This window comes from Zootoca vivipara, chromosome 1 (assembly GCF_965207765.1).
Source record: "Zootoca vivipara chromosome 1, rZooViv2.hap1.1, whole genome shotgun sequence".
Taxonomy (NCBI): domain Eukaryota; kingdom Metazoa; phylum Chordata; class Lepidosauria; order Squamata; family Lacertidae; genus Zootoca; species Zootoca vivipara.
Genome location: NC_142582.1, coordinates 29,705,112 through 29,728,522, shown reverse-complemented (window position 1 = coordinate 29,728,522; position 23,411 = coordinate 29,705,112). Strand labels below are relative to the sequence as shown.

General features: G+C 41.5%; 1 protein-coding gene across 26 annotated transcripts in view; it reads left to right on the top strand.

Moving 5' to 3' along the window:
* The window catches only part of PKP4 (plakophilin 4), a 102,659-nt gene that overhangs the window by 52,985 nt on the left and 26,263 nt on the right, over positions 1 to 23,411 (top strand). For 5 of the 26 annotated variants that reach the window (XM_088651863.1, XM_088651830.1, XM_035131986.3 and 2 more), the window contains exons 4-11: positions 9,437 to 9,471; positions 12,745 to 12,870; positions 12,981 to 13,171; positions 14,333 to 14,891; positions 20,041 to 20,232; positions 21,552 to 21,771; positions 22,028 to 22,160; positions 23,048 to 23,261. In XM_088651863.1, the coding sequence (XP_088507989.1) occupies positions 9,437 to 9,471; positions 12,745 to 12,870; positions 12,981 to 13,171; positions 14,333 to 14,891; positions 20,041 to 20,232; positions 21,552 to 21,771; positions 22,028 to 22,160; positions 23,048 to 23,261 (1,670 nt within the window). Of the gene's footprint in view, positions 1 to 9,436; positions 9,472 to 12,744; positions 12,877 to 12,980; positions 13,172 to 14,332; positions 14,892 to 20,040; positions 20,233 to 21,551; positions 21,772 to 22,027; positions 22,161 to 23,047; positions 23,262 to 23,411 lie in introns of all 26 variants that reach the window. The other 21 variants (XM_060280025.2, XM_035132002.3, XM_088651825.1 and 18 more) reach the window with 7 other exon arrangements.

The window sequence follows — 23,411 nt, the reverse complement described above, 5'->3', positions numbered from 1 at the left end:
TCAGTGTCGTTCTGTATGTGGATGTTCAATTTTTAGTCCTTTTGGCTAATGGCCACCTTCCACAAAATGTTTCTTAATTCCCCTTTTACAGCCGCCTATGGTCTGTTGCATACATCAGCAAAGCACTGCTCACTCACAAATAGTGAGGTCTGGAAAAATCCTAGGCAGTTTAGGTCTTAGTATGTCTGAAGTAGCTTATTATGTCACCACCACCACCACACTTTATTCTCTTCCAACTCTGAACATTCCTCAGAGAAGCCCCTTTTTGACCTTTCTTGGACGATGTCATGCTTTATTGGATTCCACTGTGCCAATGAAGCCGTTTCACTTCCCTTTTCTGTATCTTGTGATTTAATGTCACTTTGTCCTCAGCGCCTGCTATCCTTTCCCTGAACTCAAGTCTCCCAGCAACCCCAGATTTGTAAAGGAGTAGTTAGATTGGTTTTGGAGCCAGCTTTCAAGCCTTCCCTCTCTGAAACTTCCCCATGTTTCATCGATGGTTGGATTGAAATGCAACCAACCAACCGGGTGGCGCTGTGGTCTAAACCACTGAGCCTAGGGCTTGCTGATGGGAAGGTCGTCGGTTCGAATCCCTGCGATGGGGTGAGCTCCAGTTGCTCGGTCCCTGCTCCTGCCAACCTAGCAGTTCGAAAGCATGTCAAAGTGCAAGTAGATAAATAGGGACCGCTCCGGCAGGAAGGTAAACGGCGTTTCCGTGCACTGCTCTGGCTCGCCAGAAGCGGCTTAGTCATGCTGGCTACATGACCCGGAAGCTGTACGTCGGCTCCCTCGGCCAGTAAAGCGAGATGAGCGCCGCAACCCCAGAGTCGTCCATGACTGGACCTAACAGTCAGGGGTACCTACCTTTACACAAAGACACAATACATGTTCTTAGCTAATATCAGAAAAAGGTTGTCTCTTAAGTCAAGTGTGCTGGTCACAGATTGAAATATAAAGTCTTGTATGAAAGTCTTGTATGAAAGCTTCTAGTTATTATTATTATTATTATTATTATTATTATTATTATTATTATTATGCTGCTTGCTTTAAAAGAGGAAGTATAGGAAGAGTACAATAAACAGCCAGCCAGTTCCAGCCAGTGAATACTGGAGAAGTACATCTCTAGAAGTGCAGTTTATTTGGAGCAGTTCACTGAAGCAGAGCTCTTGAAGCAGCCATTTTTAATTACCTCTACTCATTGCCATTCTGTTCACAAACATTTTATGCCACAAGTCAATTTCCTCTGGGATGTAAAAATCCAAATTGTAATGGTCCCCACCAGCTGGAATTAAAAATGTATATCTAAATCTCCTGTAGAGCATTTATGCTTTAGGTAATTTACCCAGTGTTCCTATTAAACTGAAGCATTCAAGCTGGCTGCAACAAACCTAATACTGTGGCATTATGAAGAATTCAGACTGAATAGCTTCCAAAACTAGTGGGGTAGTTTATTTTGTTATTTGTAGCCGATCATTTCTTGTTCCACACCAATAAAAACAGAACATTGTTTTGATTTATATTGGAAGTAAAGAACTCCTGCAGTAGGCCAGTGAAGTGTTAAACTCAATAAATTGAGTATTTGGAAAGTTCCAAAAACTGAATACCTCAGCTGTCTGTGTGTGTATTGGTTGAAACAGTTCTAGCCAGACATTCATCATATTTAGCTGAATGTTTGACATACCTGAATGTATACCTTAATGCAGTGGGGTTTGGTCCAGTGAATATACCCATCAGCTGAATATCGTCATCCTGTTGAAAATTATTTTGTTTGTTGTTGTTTATTTGTTTATTTGTTTTTGTTGTTGTTACTGTTATTTATTAAATTTGTATACCACCCTTCATCTGAACATGACAGAGTGGTTCACAACACAAAACACAGTCTACAATACAATACAAAATGAAAACACAGTCTACGATACAATACAAAGCCAATAACCCTTCTGCCCCTACAAACAGATTTAAAAAGCCATAGGCTGTTTAATCAGCCAAAGGTCTGGTTATGGACAAATGTTTTTGCCTGGCACCTAAAGACATGGGGAGAAAAGGCCAAACCATGAAGGCTTTTTAGACAGACTAATGCATATCACAATATATAGGTCCTATGCTTCTATAAATCTGCATAAAGAACTTCCCCACAGCACAGGGCCTCTATATTGAGCTATGCATCATGGACCAGGGTTGCATAGATTTATTGATTTGAAATGCTTCTAGCCCAGCCTTCAAGATTCCAGAGCAGTGTGCATATACTAAAATAAATGTTAAAAATATAATGCAATTAAAGCTAAAAATACCATCATCATAAAATAATACTAATAACAACCTAGATAAACAAAGCAGTACAAATAACAAAATCTCAAACGTTAAAATGCCTGGGCAAATAAGTGAATTTTGACATGGCACCAAAATGAATGTGATGCTTTGCACCAGTTGTACCATTACAAGGAAGGTTGTCCAAAGACGGGGCACCACCACAGAGAAGGTTGTGCCACCACAGAGGAGGCTGATGCATAACAAACTTCACCCAGAGACACAGAAAGCTAGTATAGGGCGAGGTGCTCCTTCAAGTATTTGGGTGCCAATTCATTTAAGGCTTCAAAGGTAAGCTACCAGAACCTTGAATGAACTTGGAAGCAAACAGACACCTTAGTAAGGAGGAGCATCCTGGACCAGCCCAATGGGGAATCCCCTTAAGGGATCTTAGAGGGCAACACTTTCTGTACAGGGGCCCAGTCAGGGGCTGATAGCCAAAACTTGTAGCTTGGCGTTGTACTGGATTCAACATGGTCACTGAATGCTCAGGGGAACTCAGTGGGATGGAGTGCCTTTCAACCAGCTTCAGCAGCTACGACCATTTCTGGACAGGAGTAGTTTTGCCACAGTTATCCGCACTCTAGTAACTTCCCAAAGGGATTGCTATGGGGCTACTCTTGAAGACAACCCCGAAAGCTTCAATTAGTGCAAAATGTGGCAGCAGGACATTAAGTGGTATAGTTGGAAGGAATCATAACATCACTTCCGAAAGATCTACAGTACATGGCAGCCCCAAGTGAGTTGGAAGGGTACAGGAGCAGGCAGAAATGATGACATACACAAACTGGTGTTGGATTAAATTAGGCCACAATTTTATTAATCACAGTGCAAAAGGTTTGGCACAGGCATTGGCCATGACTCCACATGATCAACAACCCAGTGCACCTGCTGGTTGATGAACTGTAGTTTGACAGCTGGGGTTGACCGTTGTTGAGGTTCACCATGGCGTGAACTGCTTGTGGCAGAGCATATCCAGTCACTGGTGAGAGGCATTGTGGTTTGATGCCCAAGCATACCTTCCTTTTCACTAGACACTTTGAACCGTCTGAACGATTCCAGCCCCTCCTTTCCATACAATGGTACCTCTGGTTACGAACTTAATTCGTTCCGGAGGTCCGTTCTTAACCTGAAACGGTTCTTGACCTGAGGTACCACTTTAACTAATGGGGCCTCCCACTGCCGCCACGCGATTTCTCTTCTCATCCTGAGGTAAAGTTCTTAACCCAAGGTACTACTTCCAGGTAACCCGAAGTGTTTGTAACCCGAGGTGTTTGTAAACCAAGGTACCACTGTATTTCTTTTCTGACTGGGTCATTGTTCTGTGGCTACTGAACATGCTCAACCCTCTCTGGGCTGTTTTGGGATTTCCCCCTGTAGGGATTTTTGGGGCCATTTTTTATTTCTATTTCTGCAAACCTTTGGCCTCCCCCACAGGCTGCAGTGCCTCTCTCTTGGTTGCAAATTGTGCCATTTTAGACAGCACTTACCCTTGAACTTTGTAAATAGAGGAAGTGATATTTGTTCATATTCCATCGTGTAGTAACAATAAAAATTACTTTCCCTATCAATTCAGCAATCTAGATACCATGTGAGTACTGAGGTAATTTTGAACATCCTTTGGAAATTCTCTTTTTAATATGTCTATTAAAATATTTTTGCCGATTTTCAGAATTAATTGGTTGTGTCTTTAGTATTAAATGGGATGTGTTTGTCTAAGAAATTTTGTTCATTTTCTAAAGGTTAATGAGGTGTTCTTTATTATATATGCCTTTCCCACTGTCATCCCAGCCCCGAAGCCTGCCATTGTACTGTAATCCATCTAAATGTATTTTAGCATACACATCCCATTTGTTTTATACAGTATTCATTAAGTGACTGTTGCATTTATTACATTTTTATATGAATTACATAAGCTGTTTTTTCCAATCTGTGAGTTTTATGGGGCGGAAGAGGAAGAAAGGGGCAGCTGTTAGTCTTCAAAATAGGCTTGTTTTTATCATCAGGGACAGGCATTTGATGGGCTGCCTAAGCAAACATTATAGCTGTGGTTTTCAGTTTATGGGTTAGGACCTACAAGGGGTTGTGTCATGACCTAAGATTGTACCATTCCACTAGTTCTGAAGCTGGAAAGCCTGTAATGTGTGCCCCCCCCCCCCAATCTTGGTAGAATCCAGCTACATTGGTCACAGTCCAACATGGCCAATGATAAGTTCCCCATCCCTTTTTTTAAAAGGGTCTTTTTTCAGAGAAGAATGGGAGATGAGGTTAAAGGAGACAACGTGAAAAACAATGGACACATTATTATTATTTTAAATAAAGAGGATCTCATGTTGTACTTGGGGGTGGACGGTGTTCCTGGATTTGAAAATGACTGTTCTGTATAGCAAATGAGTCAGCAAATGAAATGACCTGGTCCATCATCCCCTTGCCTCTGTATTTAATATGGCAACCTTTCAGAAATAAATCTTATAGGAACACTTTTTGTGATGCAACTGCTAGAAATTCTGTCACACTGTGCAATGATAGAAGGTCATGCTTTACTCAGTTAACAAGGCCCATCTGGAGTGTAGGTGTTGATGGGCTTAGAGCAGAACTACACAGCTAAAAGAAAAAGAAAAACTTTGAATATTCCCACAGTACAAAATCAAAACTAGTAGTCCCATGCTTGCCTACTATATAGGTAATAAACTGATTCTTTTCACTTTAGCTGGGCTGTCCCAAGTTGTCCCTGCGTCCAAGCTGTCCCGTGTGTCCCTGGGTCACTGCGCATGTCCCCCAGGGACACAGGGATTGGACAGCAGAGACAACCAGGGACACAGGGATTGGACGCGCGCGCTCTCCCCACCCCCCCCACCCCTCTGCCAACCGCTGCTCCCGGCCGGACAAGCACCTCACTGCAGTTGCGCTGAAGCGTGAGGAGGAGAAGGCTGCCTTCCCCCCCTCCTACCCTCCCCGGCCACCGGCGACTAGCAGCAAGTCCCCCCACCCCTCTGCCTACCATTTCGTCGGCGGAACTGCCTCCGTCAAGGGACGGTGCCCCCACCCACCCACTCAGCCAGCCCAGCCGCCCAACACCATGCGCTCCTCGGGACGCAGATCGCTGTGCCTCTGACAAAGCCGTCTTGAAGGCAGGGAGGGTCGCCGTGGATGTAGTCGGGATGGTGCCGCCGCCCGCCGGGTTCACAATGGGGCGAAAGCGGGTGACTGCTCCTGGGAAAGTCAGCGTCTCAGGGTGTGAAGGAGGGAGGGAGGCTCATCCCCCCAAGACAAAACAAACTTCGCTGTCGTACTGGAGGTGGGGGAAGAGAGACACCTTTCTCCCATGAGCGCGGCTCCCCTCAAGTGCAGAAAAGATACCCGCTCCGTTGCCACCGTCCCAGAAAGCCCCCGTTTGCCTTTGTAATTGTTATCGCCACTCATTATGGTAGTACCTTACAGTATTTGTCTCAAGCCTCACGCACTGATGAGGTTTGGAAGCCCCGCCTAGGAGCAGGCAGGACCCTGCCCGCTTCTCCCCCGCCCTCTGCCCCGCCCAACCCTCTCTTGATTTCAACCTCCCAACCAGCACCCGCGCGCGCACGCTCCCGTGTCCTGCTCCGAGATTTCAAGTAAGGATTCAGTGAGATGGGTTACGGAGCAGCGTGCGCGCCTGCGCGGAAACGCCGATTCCCTCCGCTCTCACTCTTCCCCCAACCTCCCAACCAGCAGCCGCGCGCGCACGCTCTCACATATCCTCTAGCGCCCGTTTTCTAAACGGGCTGAACAACACTAGTATAGGTAATAAACTGATTCTTTTCACTTTAGCTGGGCATAGCTTGGGTCGGCTGGCACTCTTGTCTGCTGAATCGGTTAGTAAATATACCAGCGAATAAATGCTTGCACACCTTTTAATACAAACCATGCCAATCCATGTCTGTTGAGTTACACAGAGTCTCAGACCGTTTGATGCATCACTGCCTCCTTATATGGCAGTCATACCCCATGCACATAATGAGTGAAAAATACTGTTGGGCACATGGCAATCAAATTCTGATATCTGGTTGCCTTTCCTTAGTGGTTGGGATACCTGTGGACTAGGGACTAGGGGCAGTAGGAGATGTGCACCTTTCTCCCACCCCCCGTTTTTGCTGGAAACATATCCCCGTGCATCAAATTTTACGATACACCTTCTGTTGTGTAAACAAGATGACACCACTTCAGATATGGCATTCTCACATTCTCCCCCTCATATTTGTCCATCTGCAACTTCACAATTTATTTATAAATAAAGAGCAAGAAAACAGGAAATCTGAGAGGAAGGAGAGGGTGATAAGCCATCAGAGGGACATCTCTGCTGGAAATGTAACAGTTTGGCATAGCTTTGGCCCATTCCTTGCGTACCTGAGATCCTTTGGCTGCTCCTTCAGACACCACACATCTTCCTGAATTTGATCTGTAACTATACAGGGTAATTTGTTCAGCACCAATGACTGTGTTTGAAAGACAAAAGGCCTCAGTTAATGAGAGTTTTTTTGTTCGTTCATTTTGGGTGCATATAATTAAGCTACAGATGCCACATTTCAGTTAGCAGCTAGTATTGCAATTGTAATAGCATTCTTATTCAGAAATGCTTAACTGCACAGCAGTCTTGTGAGCTGCCATTTTGGGGGGGAACATGTGGTGGATACCGTAGATGATTTATGAACATAGTAATAAATGGGAAATGGAGTGAAGATTTCTTGTTTGCTGGCTTTTTGTCATCCAAAATAGGAAAGTGAGCTCAGGGCTTGGCTCCAGGTTTGAGTGCAAAGTGCCCTCTCTCTCACACATGGCCCCCTCAGGTGTACCCAGCAGTGGTGGTCGCAAAAACACTCCAAAGGAAGGTGGAAGCTGTCATTTAATTTTAAAATTGACATTTTTATTGAGTTAACGTATATGACAATACAAGCAATAGAAGACAAAGTGTTTCATAAAGCAACGGCGACGTATAGATCTATTCTTATACCTTGGTGGTTAAAGTTTTGCAAGCAAAAGTTAGTTGCTTTTACTATATTATTTAGTATCTAAACCAATATAATGACTCCCTTAAAGCTGCCATTTGGATTTCCCACTTTTCTCCAGAATGCTCACTCCAGAGAGCTGAGGGAAATTATAGTGGTAACTCTCTGACCCAGCCGCATATGCCCTGAAATCCTGCCCATGTAGAGCTGCACAAAAATACTTATATATGAACTTTCCCATCCCAATTTTACTGGGTAAGAATCTCTATCTTGAAGGGCTTACACCCAATGAATGTGTTTGTGAAAGGACCGATAGTTCACCATAGGACATGCACCTGACCAGCAGGGTGGCTATGAATCAGGCCTGTGAGCATTAGAATGTATGCACACATATGGCCATTTTGCACATCAATGTCAGAAATCAACCTACTGCATTCAGTGCGTAGTTTGCCATGGATCTGAATGGCAGAAAATAAATTGGCACAAATTTAGATGATGTGCAGTCTTTTTCTTGGATCCATCTTAAAACAGCTATTTTTATTCTGCATCTTCTCACTAGATCTTTCAGATATTGGTTAAGCCCATCAAAAAATATTTGAGTAGGTAGTGATGAAGATTCATATCTATAGGTATTATCGATCTACTGGAGAGGCTGTGACCATTCTTTCTCGTTAGTTTCCTTGACAATTCCAGAAATGCCCTGGATGGAAGTGATAATTTAGACTGAAAGTGCTGTAATGCTGTGCCAAAGAATTCTCCTAGTAAATGTTACCAAGGCATTTATATTAGGCAGAGTTAGCTTTTATATTGGAGATTTGACTTCTAATCTTAATGCAGTTAACAGAAGTGAGCAGAAATTCTCCACATTGCCTTTCATTCTGTTCTTATTAGTGCCTTCCTTGTGGAAAGTTTCGTATTGAATGTATATAAAAGAGTAGCACATTTGTATGGATTTATGCATGAGAAAGTGCGGCACCAAAATATTTTCTTGCACTGACTGCCAGTCTGTAAATAAAGTCAAAATAAATTAAGTGGTTTTCTTTCTAATTTTACTTTGACGTGTAAATAAATCTAAACATTTAATGTGATTATTTTCATCTGTGTATGTTATGTATGTAGTTTGATACGTATTGTCATCTGAGCGAAACTGATTTTGAAATTGGATTCTTTAAAAGCATAATTGTAGTAACAAAAGCTTCTAGTATAAAGAGTAAACACATTTACATAAATGAATCACATTCGTGCAGTGAAAATTTTTATTACATAAATTGTTTTGAATTATTCAGCATGCCAAAGAGAAGGAATACTTCTTTTTTTAAAATAAAATAAAATAGCTGATGCAAAATATGGGTTGTAATCTGCCTTTAATTGAAATTGAAAGACCATTAAAGGCGCTTAACTTTAGAATGATGGTTTATAATTTATTGCTGCATTCCTAACACTGTGTTAATTTTGCACAAACAATGAATATAAGTGATACAGCTGATGACACACCAGACCTGTTGTTCTGCACATGTTTGAGTGTGCATCTAGACTCTGGGTGAGCAGGTGTCTTCATTTGCTTCATTGGAGATTGCTTCAATAAGGTGTGCATGATTTTGTCATCAGCTGTTCTTAATGAAGAATCCCTTTCAACCAAGGTTGCATCTTCTACATTTCCCTTGATTGCAAAGGATTGCTGGTTTGAGTTACTGGCTCTGTGGCATCAGTTCTGTTTCGTATTATGCACACATGTGGAGAGGCATCCCCAATAGGCCCGTAAGGTTCAACGTATGCAGGCAATGTTGTGGGTAATTTTGGGGATGGAATGGGAGGTCATTGTGGGCCTGCCAAACCTGCATCCAGTCATCTCGCTTCAGTTACTGTGTGTAAGGGGTGTCTCATAATTTGACTGAGTGAAAGAGAAGAACTGAATGCAGATAGGGGAGGTGCACAGAGACCTGCCATTCCCCAGCCGCCCTTAAGCACTTATCTGTGAGCATATACCAAGGACATAGAAGAGAGAAATCGTACTCTTCTGAACTCTAGTGGGACCCACGGCCACCCACCAATAGGTTGCTGATTGTGCTACATGTTTATAAAACAAAAGGGGCGGGGAAAACATTTGAAAGGAATTGAAGACATTGTGTTTCTTTTCTTTTCTATAGCTCTACTGAAAAGTCGTTTCCCTGGAGATCTGCAGGTACAGTTGTCTTGCATGTTTGGTGTATTTTATGAGTTTTTATATTATACTAAATGCAAAATCTTATATACCGTATTTGAAAAATACGGTGTGTGTGTGTGTGTGTATCGGTTTTTTTTTTAATAAACTACTTTTAAAAATTCAAAACTTCCTTTTACCAAAAATGTTCTTCTGATATATCTTGCAGTGACATACGGTACTTGCAAGGCTTACTTTTTACAGATTACTTGCAATATATATTAAAGTGATCACAGTCTATTGTCCGCTTGCAGTTTGCAAACGTGTGGGCCATTTCATGTGACTTCTTATCCTTACAGTTCTCTTGTGTAGAGGGGAAAAAACCCGTACAGTATACTCAGTATACACCTTCATCTGTGATGACTGCTTAGGTGTCTATTCCATTGTTTGTACATGGCATCACAATTTGTAAATGTGAACGCAAGAATATATGATAGCCTTAGCATTGTTGTTGCTATGTCAGTTAAATTAAACGGTGTTCTCCTTGTATGGTTTATCTGCCTACAAATGTTCTATTATCGAACTATCATTCTAAGTATATATATAATGCCGTGATTTTCAAACTGTATTCCTAGAAAATCAGTAATGGAAGATAAGCTACATGAAAAGCATTATGCCAATATTGAATATTCTCCAATGTGTGTCATATTCATGGTTTCATAGCGCACTCTTAGCTTGTGGGGCTAAGAGCTTGCTTGGTACCACTCAAGAACTTAGTGTGTGCATCAGAACGTGCCCCAGAATCCTGTGAAACATGCAGGAGTTCCTTTGCAGACACACCAGTGCATAAATGGTACCTTGTGGGGTAGGATGCTTAAAATCCACAGTTGTGACATGGATCAGTAGCCTGGGCTACCTTATTGTCTTACTCTGTCTCTGATAAAAAATTCTTTACTTCTGCTGTTTTTCATTTGTCCCTTACTACTTTTTGTTCATTTTTCTTACATTTAATTGGTTTTCCTTGCTCTTTTATTATTTCTGTTTTTAGCCACCTTAAACTGCACGAAGAAATGTGGGATATAAGTGTTTTCGATAAATAAAAATAAATGCTGTAATAAAACTCTTTGCTAGTATGTGGCTTTACCGAAACCCTTATACAATGTTTTCCAGCTAAACAAAATTGTGGTTATTGTAGCACACCTAAGACTTCTGATGGTTTTTCTCCCTTTTAAATACGTAGTCATGTCCTACGACAAATAGTGTTGAAAGACACTTCACAAATGGTTTTCTATGCAGTGTGGGAGACTGCTGACCTGGAAAACAAACACAAGTGGAAAGTTTACTTGGAATGGGTCTTTAAAATTAGTTATATGGTACTTTTATTTGGCAGGCACATTTTGAGTTAATTTACAGGGTGAACATGCTTTATTTTAAAATTTATTAAATTAAAATGCTCTTCCTTCATGGATCTAAATGTTATTGGCTCTTCTTTCTTAGTAGCTGGACTTATTAGGTCAAAACTATAATCCTAGTGCACAACTTCAGGATTATTTGACATTGATGTACAACTGAGATGTCCCTAACTTTGCATTCTCCATTCATTGTAAGGAATATTTGCTGGCTATCTTGCCCCCTTTTCATGTTTTTAAACTCCAAAACTAATTAAAATTAGTTGCACCAAGCTGTGCAATTATGGGAACAATCTAGCAACAACAAAGAAGCCCACCCCAAAACTCTAATCCACTTTAACTCCATTCTCATTCATTTCCATGGCTCCCTGGTGCAGAAGTCTTCAAATGCCTTTCATGTAAGAGACTTGGAAAGCTTCCAGTTCTAGGTTTCTTCCTCCAGCCCTGATAAATCACCTTCAGAATTCGTGAAAAGTTATTATTTCTTTCAGTTCCTGAAACGTTATTATTTCTTTAGTTCAGAGATAGGCAGGAAGCATGTTGGGGTTTGTTGGAAGATCACGGTTATTTGCAGTATACCAGCAATAACCTCTGCCTCCCAGTTGTATGCATATATGTATTCACCTCATTTTAATAATCACAACAACCTTATATGGCAGGTTAGGTTGAGAGACCGTGACTGGCCCAAGGCTCCCCAGTGAATATTTGAACCATAAGTTTGAGGAGCTTGTCCTTCTTGCCAAGCTGCAAATTTAATATTAAATTTCTGAGTCGCAGCTGCCCCATCTCAGATTCCCTAAATCATCCATCAGCTGTGGAAAGAAAGTGAAGAGAAGCCCTCATGTGAAGATGTAGCAAGTAGGAAGGATTTCATGTCGTTTCATGTTCCTCAGTCGTGGGACATTTTTGTTTAAAAGAACTGCACAAATTCTGTTTTGAAAAGACCTGGCTTGTAAAGGAAATTCACCCTAAAACCCTTTAAGTACAGTAAATTACAGCTGTACTTTGGATCTCAAACGTCTTGGCTCCTGAACAAATCAGCTCCCAAACAATAGAAGTGAGTGTTCTGGTTTTCGAACAATTTTCAGAAGCCAAACATCCAGCACAGATTCCGCGGCTTCTGATTGGCTGCAGGATGCTCCTGGAGCCAATCGGAAGCTGCGCCTTAGTTTTCAGCTGGTTCCGGGAGTCAAATGCATTCTGTTCGAGAACCAAGGTATGACTGCAAAAGAAATTAAGGGCTATATATATAGGTTAGTGGTAGTGCATCAGCCTTGCCTACACAGTGTCCCAGGTTCAATCTCCACACAGGGCTGAGAGAAACCGCTGCCTAAAATTCTGGAGAGCTGGGGTTTCATCAGGGAAGACAGTACTAAACTAGATGGACCAATGGTCTGAGTCCTTATAGGGCAGCTTCCTATGCTCCTAAGTTACTGGATGGGATTTCGTAGCAAGATAGGCTAATTCATATAGGAATCAGTTCCTGAATGTAAATTTGATCCCTTCTGGTATCTTTTCAATCATGCTTTGCCTTTCAAGCCTCAGATTCCTTTTCTTTTCTTATATAAAAAAGTATATTTGTTTTATGCTTAAAGTTCAAGAATGAATATCACAGCTGACAATATGTTCTTCAGTTAACAGCTTCAGAATTTTCCTCCTTAGGAAGTGTGTACTGTTGAGCTTTCAAAACTGACAAGAAAACACCACCTCCACAAATGGTCTTTTCCTTTATGTCTTTCTCAGAGTTGAATGTTCATATACAAAGCTATTACTCTTGCACAATTGTCTAAAATTGCTTTGCAGGTGGTATGTAGAATAGAACTGAGCAGAAATGGTGAAGCTGTACCAGGTTGCAGATGCGTATAGATGTAGATATTATTATTGACTAACAAAACTCTGCTTTCAGATTTGCCAAACACAGGTGTAAATAAACTCAGAGCATCTGAGAGTGTTCATATTGCTTCTTATCATGTTGGAACAGAGCCAGAACAAGGGAATCTCTACTCACCAGAGCAAACATCGCTCCATGAAAGTGAGGGTCTGTTATATACATTTTAAATAAACTGAGATTTATCAATCTAGTCTTGTTTTTATTCCTAACTGTGTTGATAACTTCAGCTTCGTTGTGCTTTTTATCTTTAGGATCAGTGGGTAACTCTAGGAGTTCGACACAGATGAATTCTTATTCTGACAGTGGATACCAGGAAGTAAGCAGTTTTCACAACAGCCAGAACCTGATAAAGGGAGAGAACAGACAGCAACATTCCTTTATCGGAGCAAATAATAACCATTTGGTGAGAAGCTCAAGGGCTGAAGGACAGGCTTTGGTTCAGGTACATGTAGCTCCAAAAATATATTCAAGAAAAGCTGGTGAAATAAATAAATATGCTAATATAGATATGGTGTAAAAGTAATATAAATAGGAATGTAATACCCAATACAATAATTTACTTACCTTGATAAATCATTTGTATTCTGCATCTTCAACCACAACAGTCCTCTGACAGGCTTAAAATTATATAAGAATAAATTTTAAAAACTATTTATTTATTTATTTCATTTCATTATTTCTTTATCGCATTTATCTTCCAATGATCTCATCAAAACAGCGGGGGGGGGGGGTTTAAAAGAAAACACAATTCAAAAGCAAACAGCACTTCTATAAATGGCATAAGATAATACTAAATAATGGAACAAAGCTTCAAGGTCATCCTTCCCTTCTAAACATTTGTGGTTGAGGGACAAGCCACCAGCATTTAGTTCCACTTTCCAAGAATCCTTGGTTGCCATTACATGTTATTACTGGGTCATATGCCAGGATTTTTAGAAAGGTGAACTAAATGCTAGCAACATTCTCTCAGTTACACAGGAGGAGAAAATGGGAGGGCATGGAAGCCCAAGACCTAATTCCAGCTTTTGTAGAATGACATTGGGCTATGCAGTGTTAATGGTAACTTATTTATTAGGCTTGTTAATAAGACATGAAAAAAGTGAAGACTAAATGGAGAAAATAGTTCTATAGGATTTTGGTGACACATTTGCTGTTTTAAAAAAAAAAGCAGCAAAGTGGAACATTAAGATTAAAGCTATATCTATACTACAACATTTAAGCCCAATCCAAAGGATGTTACTCTTTTGGCCTCTCAAGGAACTCTGGAAATTGTTTGGTTGCGGGTGCCAAACAGGATTCTCTTTAAGAATCTTGTTCTTTAAGAATGCATTCTTACATTCAGATAAGTTACAATAGATAAACTTCCTTTAAAACATTTTAGGCACAATCCAGCAAACATTAAGCATTTTAAGTCCCACTGATTTCAGTGCAGAGACTGAAAAGTGCAGTTCTATGCATATCTGTTCAACTTTCCGTTTTAAAATCAAAGGGACTTAACTCTAGTGCAAATGCACCCGCAAGGGAATTTCCAAGTGAAAATGTTGATCTTTACACTGGTTGATGACCCTGTGCACCAAAATGATACGTGGTTCCTTTTGAACAGGCATCCTCAAACATAGCTGCCAACCGAGCCATGAGACGCGTAAGTTCTGTTCCATCGAGGGCGCAGTCTCCCTCATATGTGACCACTGCAGGCGTTTCTCCTTCAAGGGGATCACTCAGAACTTCTTTAGGGAGTGGCTATGGCTCGCCATCTGTTACTGAGTCGAGATCTCTTAATTCTAATGTGTTTTCATCTACAACATTGCCTGTACAACGAGCAGCATCTCCGTTTACTACACAGAGGCCAGCTTCGCCTATCGCAGTGCGCAGAGTTGGCTCGGTAACATCCAGGCAGTCGTCCAACCCCAATGGAGGAACTCCCCAGTACCAGCCTGCTGTCAGAGTTGGGTCACCTCTTACGCTAAATGACACACAGACAAGAGTGGGCTCTCCACCCCAAACCCAAGTTGGATCTTCATCGCCAAAACGTTCTGGGATGACCGCTGTTCCACAACATCTGGGGACAACGTTACAACGGACACTTCATGATATCGAGCAATATGCACAGCAGTACGATATATATGAAAAAATGGTCCCACCCCGTCCAGATAGCCTTACAGGTTAGTAAAAAGGTAAAGACACAACTTAAAACTTTGCGCGAACCTGTAAATACAATGAATTGCATTGTTGGCAAGAGGAGCTGTAATATGCCATTACTGATGCTTGAAATGCTGTTATAGGCACAGTGCCTGCACGTGAGGAATCTGCACAGGACCAACAACACAATGCAGGATTTTATGACTGCATTTTAAACCAGGATATTTTTTCAAAGGGTAGGAATCGGGTGTTAGGTGTCGCTGAAAAGCTTATTGACACCACTGAAAGGAAGGACTGGAGTTGCTGCTTTGAATCCGTTTGTAGTTCCTCAGACTTGTTTCAGTAGATATTTTCGGAATTAATAGTTTCATTTCTCATCACAAAGAATGAAATGTTATACTGTGGAGGCTTAGCAGTTTTATTTTATTTTTAATTTGTTTCTGTTGAAAGATTTTCATGGATAGCCACAAGAACCTATAGAGTCTCTGTTTTCAGTTCGTAGAGTCCTTTCTACAGGTCAGTTACATTCGGTGTGAAACGCTGCTGTCATAGGCATTTTGAGGTTGAGGGGGAGCGCGAAGTGTGGAGAGGGGGAGAAAAAGAAGGGGGGCGGATAATGATATTTCATTCTTTTGCATAGCGTTATGTGCAGAGTTGTGTCAGCGCCAGGTGGGCAGGTTCTTTCTTTGTTTTTGCTGACAATGCAAGAGGTTGGAGAACCCAGAATAAGGTTGGTTGCATTCAGTTGATTGCCGTGAGCTTGGTTTGTGTGTGAGAGGGGGAGGGATGTTATTCAGATGAAAACAGTGAGCTTCGGTTATTCCGTATTTTCTACACAGTTTTTAAATGCACAGAAAAGAATATACTTAATGCCTTAACATTAGGGACCCAGGTGGCGTTGTGGGTTAAATCACAGAGTCTAGGGCTTGGTGATCAGAAGGTCGGCGGTTCGAATCCCTGCAACGGGGTGAGCTCCCGTTGCTTGGTCCCAGCTCCTGCCCACCTAGCAGTTCGAAAGCACGTCAAAGTGCAAGTAGATAAATAGGGACCGCTCCGGCGGGAAGGTAAACGGTGTTTCCGTGTGCTGCTCTGGTTCACCAGAAGCAGCTTTGTCATGCTGGCCACATGACCCGGAAGCTGTCTGCGGACAAACGCCGGCTCCCTCGGCCTATAGAGCGAGATGAGCGCCGCAACCCCAGAGTCGGACACGACTGGACCTGATGGTCAGGGGCCCCTTTACCCTTTACCTAATGCCTTAACAAAATGATTGCTTATGGGCACAAGTGCTCTACTGTATACACAACAATTTCAGCTGCCTGCAAGATCTTCATTTGGATGGAGGGATCCATTTCATCCCCATAGGAGTGAGTGGGTGTGCACATTCGGCCACTCCACCCAGATGACTGATGAAGACAGGAGCACATGCAGGTGGTTGGGTGGGGATTTAGGAAGTATTCACCACTTTGTTTAGCCTGCAGGGTCTAAACGTGCACAACGTGCATTAGATTGTGACGTATGAATAATAAGTACAAATGAAATAACCACCATGGATTGCTATTTCATTTTAAAATTTGTTCCCAGGTGATATGAATGAATTTAAGCTACCTCTATTCAACTTGGAGGCAAACAGTGCCATGAATATCCCTGTCAAAATTGTTCTTGCATTTGAAAAAAGCAAGTATTGGGCCTGAAACATATGAAAACTACCTATACCGTTGATATCACTGCATAATTACCGTATATGCCGGTGTATAAGGTGACTGGGCGTATAAGACAACCCCCTACTTTTCCAGTCAAAATATAGAGTTTGGGATATACTTAACGTAATGAGTATTTCCCAAACTTCCAACGCACACCAAATAAAAATATTCTGTATCTCTTCCAGGCACCGAGGTGAGCAGGGGGGGAGAGAGAGAGTAAGCGGCTGCCGCTTTTTTTCCCTGCAGGGAGGAGGGAGGAAACCCCTGTGCATCCCCTGCACGGAAAGAAAGCGGCAGTCACTTACACGGCAGTCACTGCATATGGCAGGATGTGGCCGCGGCCGTTTTTTAGCTTCCCTCCCCCCATATGCGGCGACCGCAGATCTTATACGCCGAAATATACGGTACTGCTGTTTATGTGTTCCTGACTCCCTCTGTGCAGTACTTGAAGGGATTTGTATTTCCTTATTACTTCTGGGCACACAAGCAATTAATCATTAAACAATTCAGAGGCAGATTCAGTATAGGTATCAGGTTTTCATATATCACGTAAGCTGTGACTGACCACATATAATATGGAAAAAAATAGGGAGCAAGCAAGAGAAACACACTTTGTTTAATGACAGGAAGTGCAAGTAACAACTGCTTGCTTGAAATTTAGTTCTCGCTTTTGTCAAATGTAGCTAGTGCATTTCAAAATATGAAAAAAGACCTCATGCATTATGCCAATGATTTTGAAGTAGAACAGTGCTGCCTGTATATTTCCCATACAGCAAAGTCCTAATGCCTCGATTAAAAGTGCCTTAACAACAAATATTTAGATGCCAATCTACTTGAAAGGGTGCTGAAAGCTTTTACTTAATATGTTTAAGAATGCTATGCCAAGCAGCTAAATATGAATGACTTTTTAATCAGTCTTTTGATATCGCAGTCCTGATTCTTCTAGTTTATTCATAGTGAAGATGGAGTAGTATAATTTTCAAGCCTTTCAAAACACAAAGCCTTTTAAATTATTCTTAGAAAGATTTTGCTAGCTTCCATTTCTTAAATATTGTTAATCTTTACACAATATCCATAACCTCAGTGGTTGCCACTGTGGTCCTAAACCCTTGCACCAGCGCAATGGCTTGTGAATATGGCACATGATGTTATTATGACATTGCACTGTTGTTGAAATCAGTCCTGACAAAACCAGGAGCAATTGAGAAAGAAAGGAAGAAATATTGTATTACTTAATAGGACAAACAGATGGAAGGCTGAAGGTTTAACAACATATCTGAACCAGTTGTTGTTACCCTATTACAATTCAGCAAAGAACAAATATTGACATTTGCAAATATCATGGCTAATAGCTCAATCAGGTTGTCTTCTCACACATTGCCTTAGTTTTTTTAAATAAAAAAACCTTACATCTGCTTATACAGTGGTACCTCTGGTTATGAACTTAATTTGTTCCGGAGGTCCGTTCTTAACCTGAGACCGTTCTTAACCTGAGGTACCACTTTAGCTAATGGGCCTCTTGCCCTCGCTGTGCCGCTACTGCTGCGCGATTTCTGTTCTCATCGTGAGGTAAAGTTCTTAACCCGAGGTGCTACTTCCGGGTTAGTGGCGTCTGTAACCCGAAGTGTTTGTAACTCAAGGTGTAACCCGAGGTATAGCAAATGTAACTAGAATAGATTCTTCGCTAAATGACTGTTGTGATTTTTAAGAGCCAATGCAGCTTTGTATGCAGCCTCAGACCAGACAGACAGCAAACCAGGTTCTTATGTCATAGGGTTGATATGTTGTACAACTGCTGATATTTCGTGAAGCACGCACTGACAGCATACTTGGATCACTGGACAGCCCCACTAAATCCTCATTTTTAATTAGCAACAGGTTACCAATCACTGTGTTATTTGGAAGCTGAAGGCTAATGTGTACAGTGGTACCTCGACTTATGAAGGCGATCCATTCCACGGCGCTCTTCGGAAGTCGAATCCTTCGTAAGTCGAAGCGTCCATTTTGCACATGTGCAAAGCGTGGTTTTGCGTATGCGCAGAACGCGCACGCGGTGAAAATACTTCCAGGTTAGCGGACTTCGGAAGTCGAGGTACCACTGTATGTGCATATAAGCTGACTTGTACTGCACATGATCTTGCCTTTTGGATAGTTCAGATCTATAGGACAGGGTGAATACCGCTTTTGTAGGTTCACGGTACCTCCATCATTTTGGATTAGAAGAGAGAAGTATTGATGACACTCTCTGAATCTCTTGATCTCTCCCAGTACTGTACTTTCAGGTGTCTTCAATATAAGTGATTTTAGCCCCTAAAAGGCACATGTCCCTTTAATTCAGTTCCTCCTACACCACAGGGTCTCTTAAGCTGCAAGGTAGATTGTTTCATCACACTTTAAAGAAAGGAAGATTTTGTTGCTGGAGGCTAAGCTAGTACAACCCCCTCGCAGTTTAAATGATTGGCAGCTGACTGACAGGCTTTGCTCTTGCCATATGTGGCCCTACATTAAATGAAATTGTTCACAGGTGGTACAAAATGACCATTATGGGCCTGACCCAAACCTTTTGCAGCATCCACAACATTTCCCAGAGCACAGTAAATAAGGTGTAAGAGACCAAGGCCTTCTGCAAATTTTCTTCCATTGTCGCATGTTTTAGAAATGGTTGTTGCAATTATACAAACTATAGCACAGAGGCTTCAAAATACCATAATCTTCTGTCGCCTTGAACAATGTGTGCAGTTCTAGCTGCCACTTTTTAACAAAGAAACTATAGAGCTGGTAAAAGGCAAGAAATAAGAATACAAAAATCATTAGGCTTGTAGATAAGCTACAAGGAGAGGTTTAAATTGGAATTTTTCACTTTAGATGGAAAATAAAAGATAGGATAACTGAAAGAGGAAGATAAGATCCCAAATCATGCATAAAAACGTGGATGCTCTGTTCAAAAACATGTGACTGAGTGGGCCTGGAGTGAAGTTATTGTAAGGCAAAGGCATCTTGAAGCACATTTTGATTTCCCCCACTCACTTTCTTATGCACAGAATAATTTCGTTGGAGGCCTTGTTAGGAACAGGTGAGACCAGGCCTGGACTAGCCATCTGGCGGTTCTGGTAAAGGCCAGAGAGACCAATGTGCTCAAAAGCCAAGGGGGTGATCTTTGTGAAAACAAAACACAAACCAATAACCCTGTGCCCGCCTACTCCCCCCCCCCTTTGCTCTTGAACGGGACAGGGAGAACGGCAATAGAGATAGGTGCCACCTATCTCTGAAGAGATCTGTTTTGAAATACAGATTAACATATATATTAATTTCTTCCTTGATAGAATTTTAGCCTGCGATTAGAAGATGAGATATACATATGTGTGGGAGAGTCACGTGCGTAGTTGGAGCCTAAAAGATCGCAACATGAAAATGCAGATTTGTTTGTGAAGATTGCAGTTGCCACATACTCAAATTTCCCTTTTCTGTCTAGGCTTGAGGAGTTCATATGCTAGTCAGCACAGCCAACTTGGTCAAGAGCTGCGTTCAGCGGTGTCTCCTGATCTGCACATCACCCCTATATATGAAGGTAGAGCCTATTACAGTCCAGTGTACCACAGTCCAAATCATGGAACAGCTGATGTACCCCAAGGATCCCAAACAGCGTTATATCGAACTGGATCTGGTAAGCGTGAAATCCCTGTTGTCCCCAAATCTAAATTGGCTACAAGAATATGGGGAACTATTTTATCGCCCCGTGTTCGTTGGAGAATAATATGAAATAATAATATGAATATAATAATATGAAATAATATGACAACATGTACTTGGAAACAATAAAGTTTAGAAAAAGGAAACTCCAATTCATAAACTCCCTCCCCCCCCAGATTTGGCAGGGGTGTGTGTGTGTGTGTGTGCTAAAGGACACAGCTATCGGCCTGCCTTCTCTATCTGGAAGGAAGTTGGGTAGGTCCAGAAGTGCACAGATGCTTGAAGGAGCATCTGGTTAGATGGGAATATTGCACTCATAGAGGGAGCAATCAGCACACACATCACCTGCCACTGTAAAGGGGCCATAAGACTTACCTCTGCTATAGGCAATTTTTTAAAAATAGCCTTGAACATCACATACCGTCCAATTCGGCCTACCCTCCCTTAGAGTAGGTAACAGGGCTATTAATTTACAAGATCCTTAGTTTTGGCAGCTAAAATCAAATCCCTTTATTTCTTCTACATGCTTATTTTAAGAAAAGCATTAAAAACATTTTTTTAAAAAAAATACTTCTAAATGTGCCATCCATTTAGCTGCTCTGTATTATTTGTCACCTTTATAACTGACCCCGTCAGTTCAGAATTGAGTAATAATGCATTGAAATAAGAAACTGAAAATCCCATCAGTATTCAAATCATGGCCAAATTCCATCAGCATTAAAATTAAGCTATCAAAGTAACATACAGTGGAACTGCTAAAATTAAAACACTAGGGTTTGGATCCTAGCTAACTAATTCCCCATTCCCTCTTTGTCCCTGCGGCCACTTGTGCTGTTTGAAAGGCCTCTCTGGAAGGTAGGAACCCCCCCCCCCTGGACAATATGCAATGGGACATGGCTAGCTGCTGCAGGGAGAGAAACTAGCCCAAAGGACTTAAGCCCAAAATGGGACTCCAAGAAGTCTTGTATGCTGTATCCCACCCCCCAACTCCCACCTGCCATTATGGAAGAAGCGGTGTGCAGCTTCTCTTCTTTGAACTTCCTTAAGTATGGTATCTTAGATCCAAGCCAATCTAGACCCCAGTCCGTCTGTCCCCCGCCATGCCAGGTTAAAGAAAAGCATATTCCATTGCTTCCGAAAGGTTTTATTGAGTTTCGGAAGGAAGGAGATCAGATAATAAATCTGTGCGCCTGTGGTCTGTCTGCATACGGACACACAACAACACATATGGACACGCAACAACACACATGGACACACAACAACAACAATCTTGATCTTTATTTTATGTTCCAGGTGTTGGAAATCTACAAAGGTCATCCAGTCAGCGTAGCACTCTTACATACCAAAGAAATAATTATGCTCTGAACACAACAGCTACCTACGCAGAACCCTACAGGTCACTTCATTATCGGCTCTCTGAGTCGAGCTACAACAGGATGCAGCACCATGCACCTCCTGCTGATGATGGCACCACAAGATCTCCATCCATAGACAGCATCCAGAAAGATCCCAGGCAAGCATACCTCATCCTTTAAGGAATAAGCCATAGTTGCCATAGCAAAATAATTCTAAATCGATTCTTGTTACTTAGACTTTCCATTGCTAATCTTTGAGATTGTGTTTAGTTCACCATTGGAAATTTAGCTGCACAAATCTTTGTAAAATATTGTCAGCGGGTGGACTGGGTTAACTCATTGCAGGCTGAAAATGTTATATATATAACACACACGAATTCACACTTTCCTTTGAACTCTGCTTATCTAATGAAGAGAATTTGCATGGCGGGATCCAGAATTGCCTGAGGTCATCCACATGCTTCAGCATCAGTTCCCATCAGTTCAAGCCAATGCTGCAGCCTACCTACAGCACCTGTGTTTTGGAGATAACAAAATAAAAACCGAGGTACGCTATAGATGCCTTCTTGAAAAAAAACCCTCAGTGAAGAACATTGTAGAGCAATGTTAAATTTTGAACGTTTCCATCAAATTGTTACCTATTGATAAACTTACACTGCAAACGCAGGTTCATGCTTCTAGGGTTTTACTGTATATTGAGAGTGAAAATGCTGGGTCATCTTTTTGACTGCTTCCTTTAAATTTTGATTTCTATGCACACTTGCTTGGAAGCAAGTCCCTTTGACCTCAGCGGAACTTTATTCTGGGTAAATATTTGGATAAACAGAAGCTGAATCCTGAAATACAAAGGTGTAATTATGACCCAAGTTCTCATGTCTTGAAGGTGGGGGGCCCTTTTTGTCAGAGACGTTATGTTTCAATTATTGTAAACCACCCTGGGATCTTGGAGGAGGAAGAGAAATTATAACACAAGGCCTAGCTAATGGTGTTTTATAAATCATTTTATTCTGCAGCTATTTAAAAAATAATGTTTCTGTTTAACAAGCAATTAGCAGAAAAATCATGAGAATTTATTATGTTTTCTAATAAACTTTGCATATGTGAAACGGAGGGGAACAGTGCTTTATGACTTGAATTTTGGGGAGTGTGCTTCCCTGTATTACTGGTCACGTTGTTGTTGTTGTCTTCACAGGATAGCTATGTTACTCATTGTTACTTAATAGATATATCACTTTGTTCACATTTCTCCTGTATTCAATTATATTCTGTTCTGTAAGAAAGAACCTAAGGGTCATATCCAACACTGCTGTTCTGCTAGCCCATCAGACTCTCTCCTGTGCAACAGAACTTTATCCTCTCCCCTGAAGCCCACCGCACACCCTCAGAATCTGCTCTCTTTGTGTATTAATGGAATCTGGTCCACGTACTTTCTAGGTATGTAGGTTAGGAGGAATCAAACATCTGGTTGACCTGTTGGACCACAGAGTCATTGAAGTTCAAAAAAATGCTTGCGGTGCATTGCGGAATCTGGTGTACGGAAAGTCGACAGATGAAAATAAAATAGCAATGAAAAACGTCGGAGGGATCCCTGCACTTTTACGATTGCTAAGAAAATCCATTGATGCAGAAGTAAGAGAACTTGTCACAGGTAAAGTTTCAATAGATAGGAAATAAATGGCATTTAGTCAGGTGAAATGTTTCTGTGTACAAGAAGAGGTTTTACTTTGAAATAACTTGAAAAGGTATCTAGTTGCATGAACCTTTGCATGTCTATTCAGAAGGGTGTCACATTTATTTA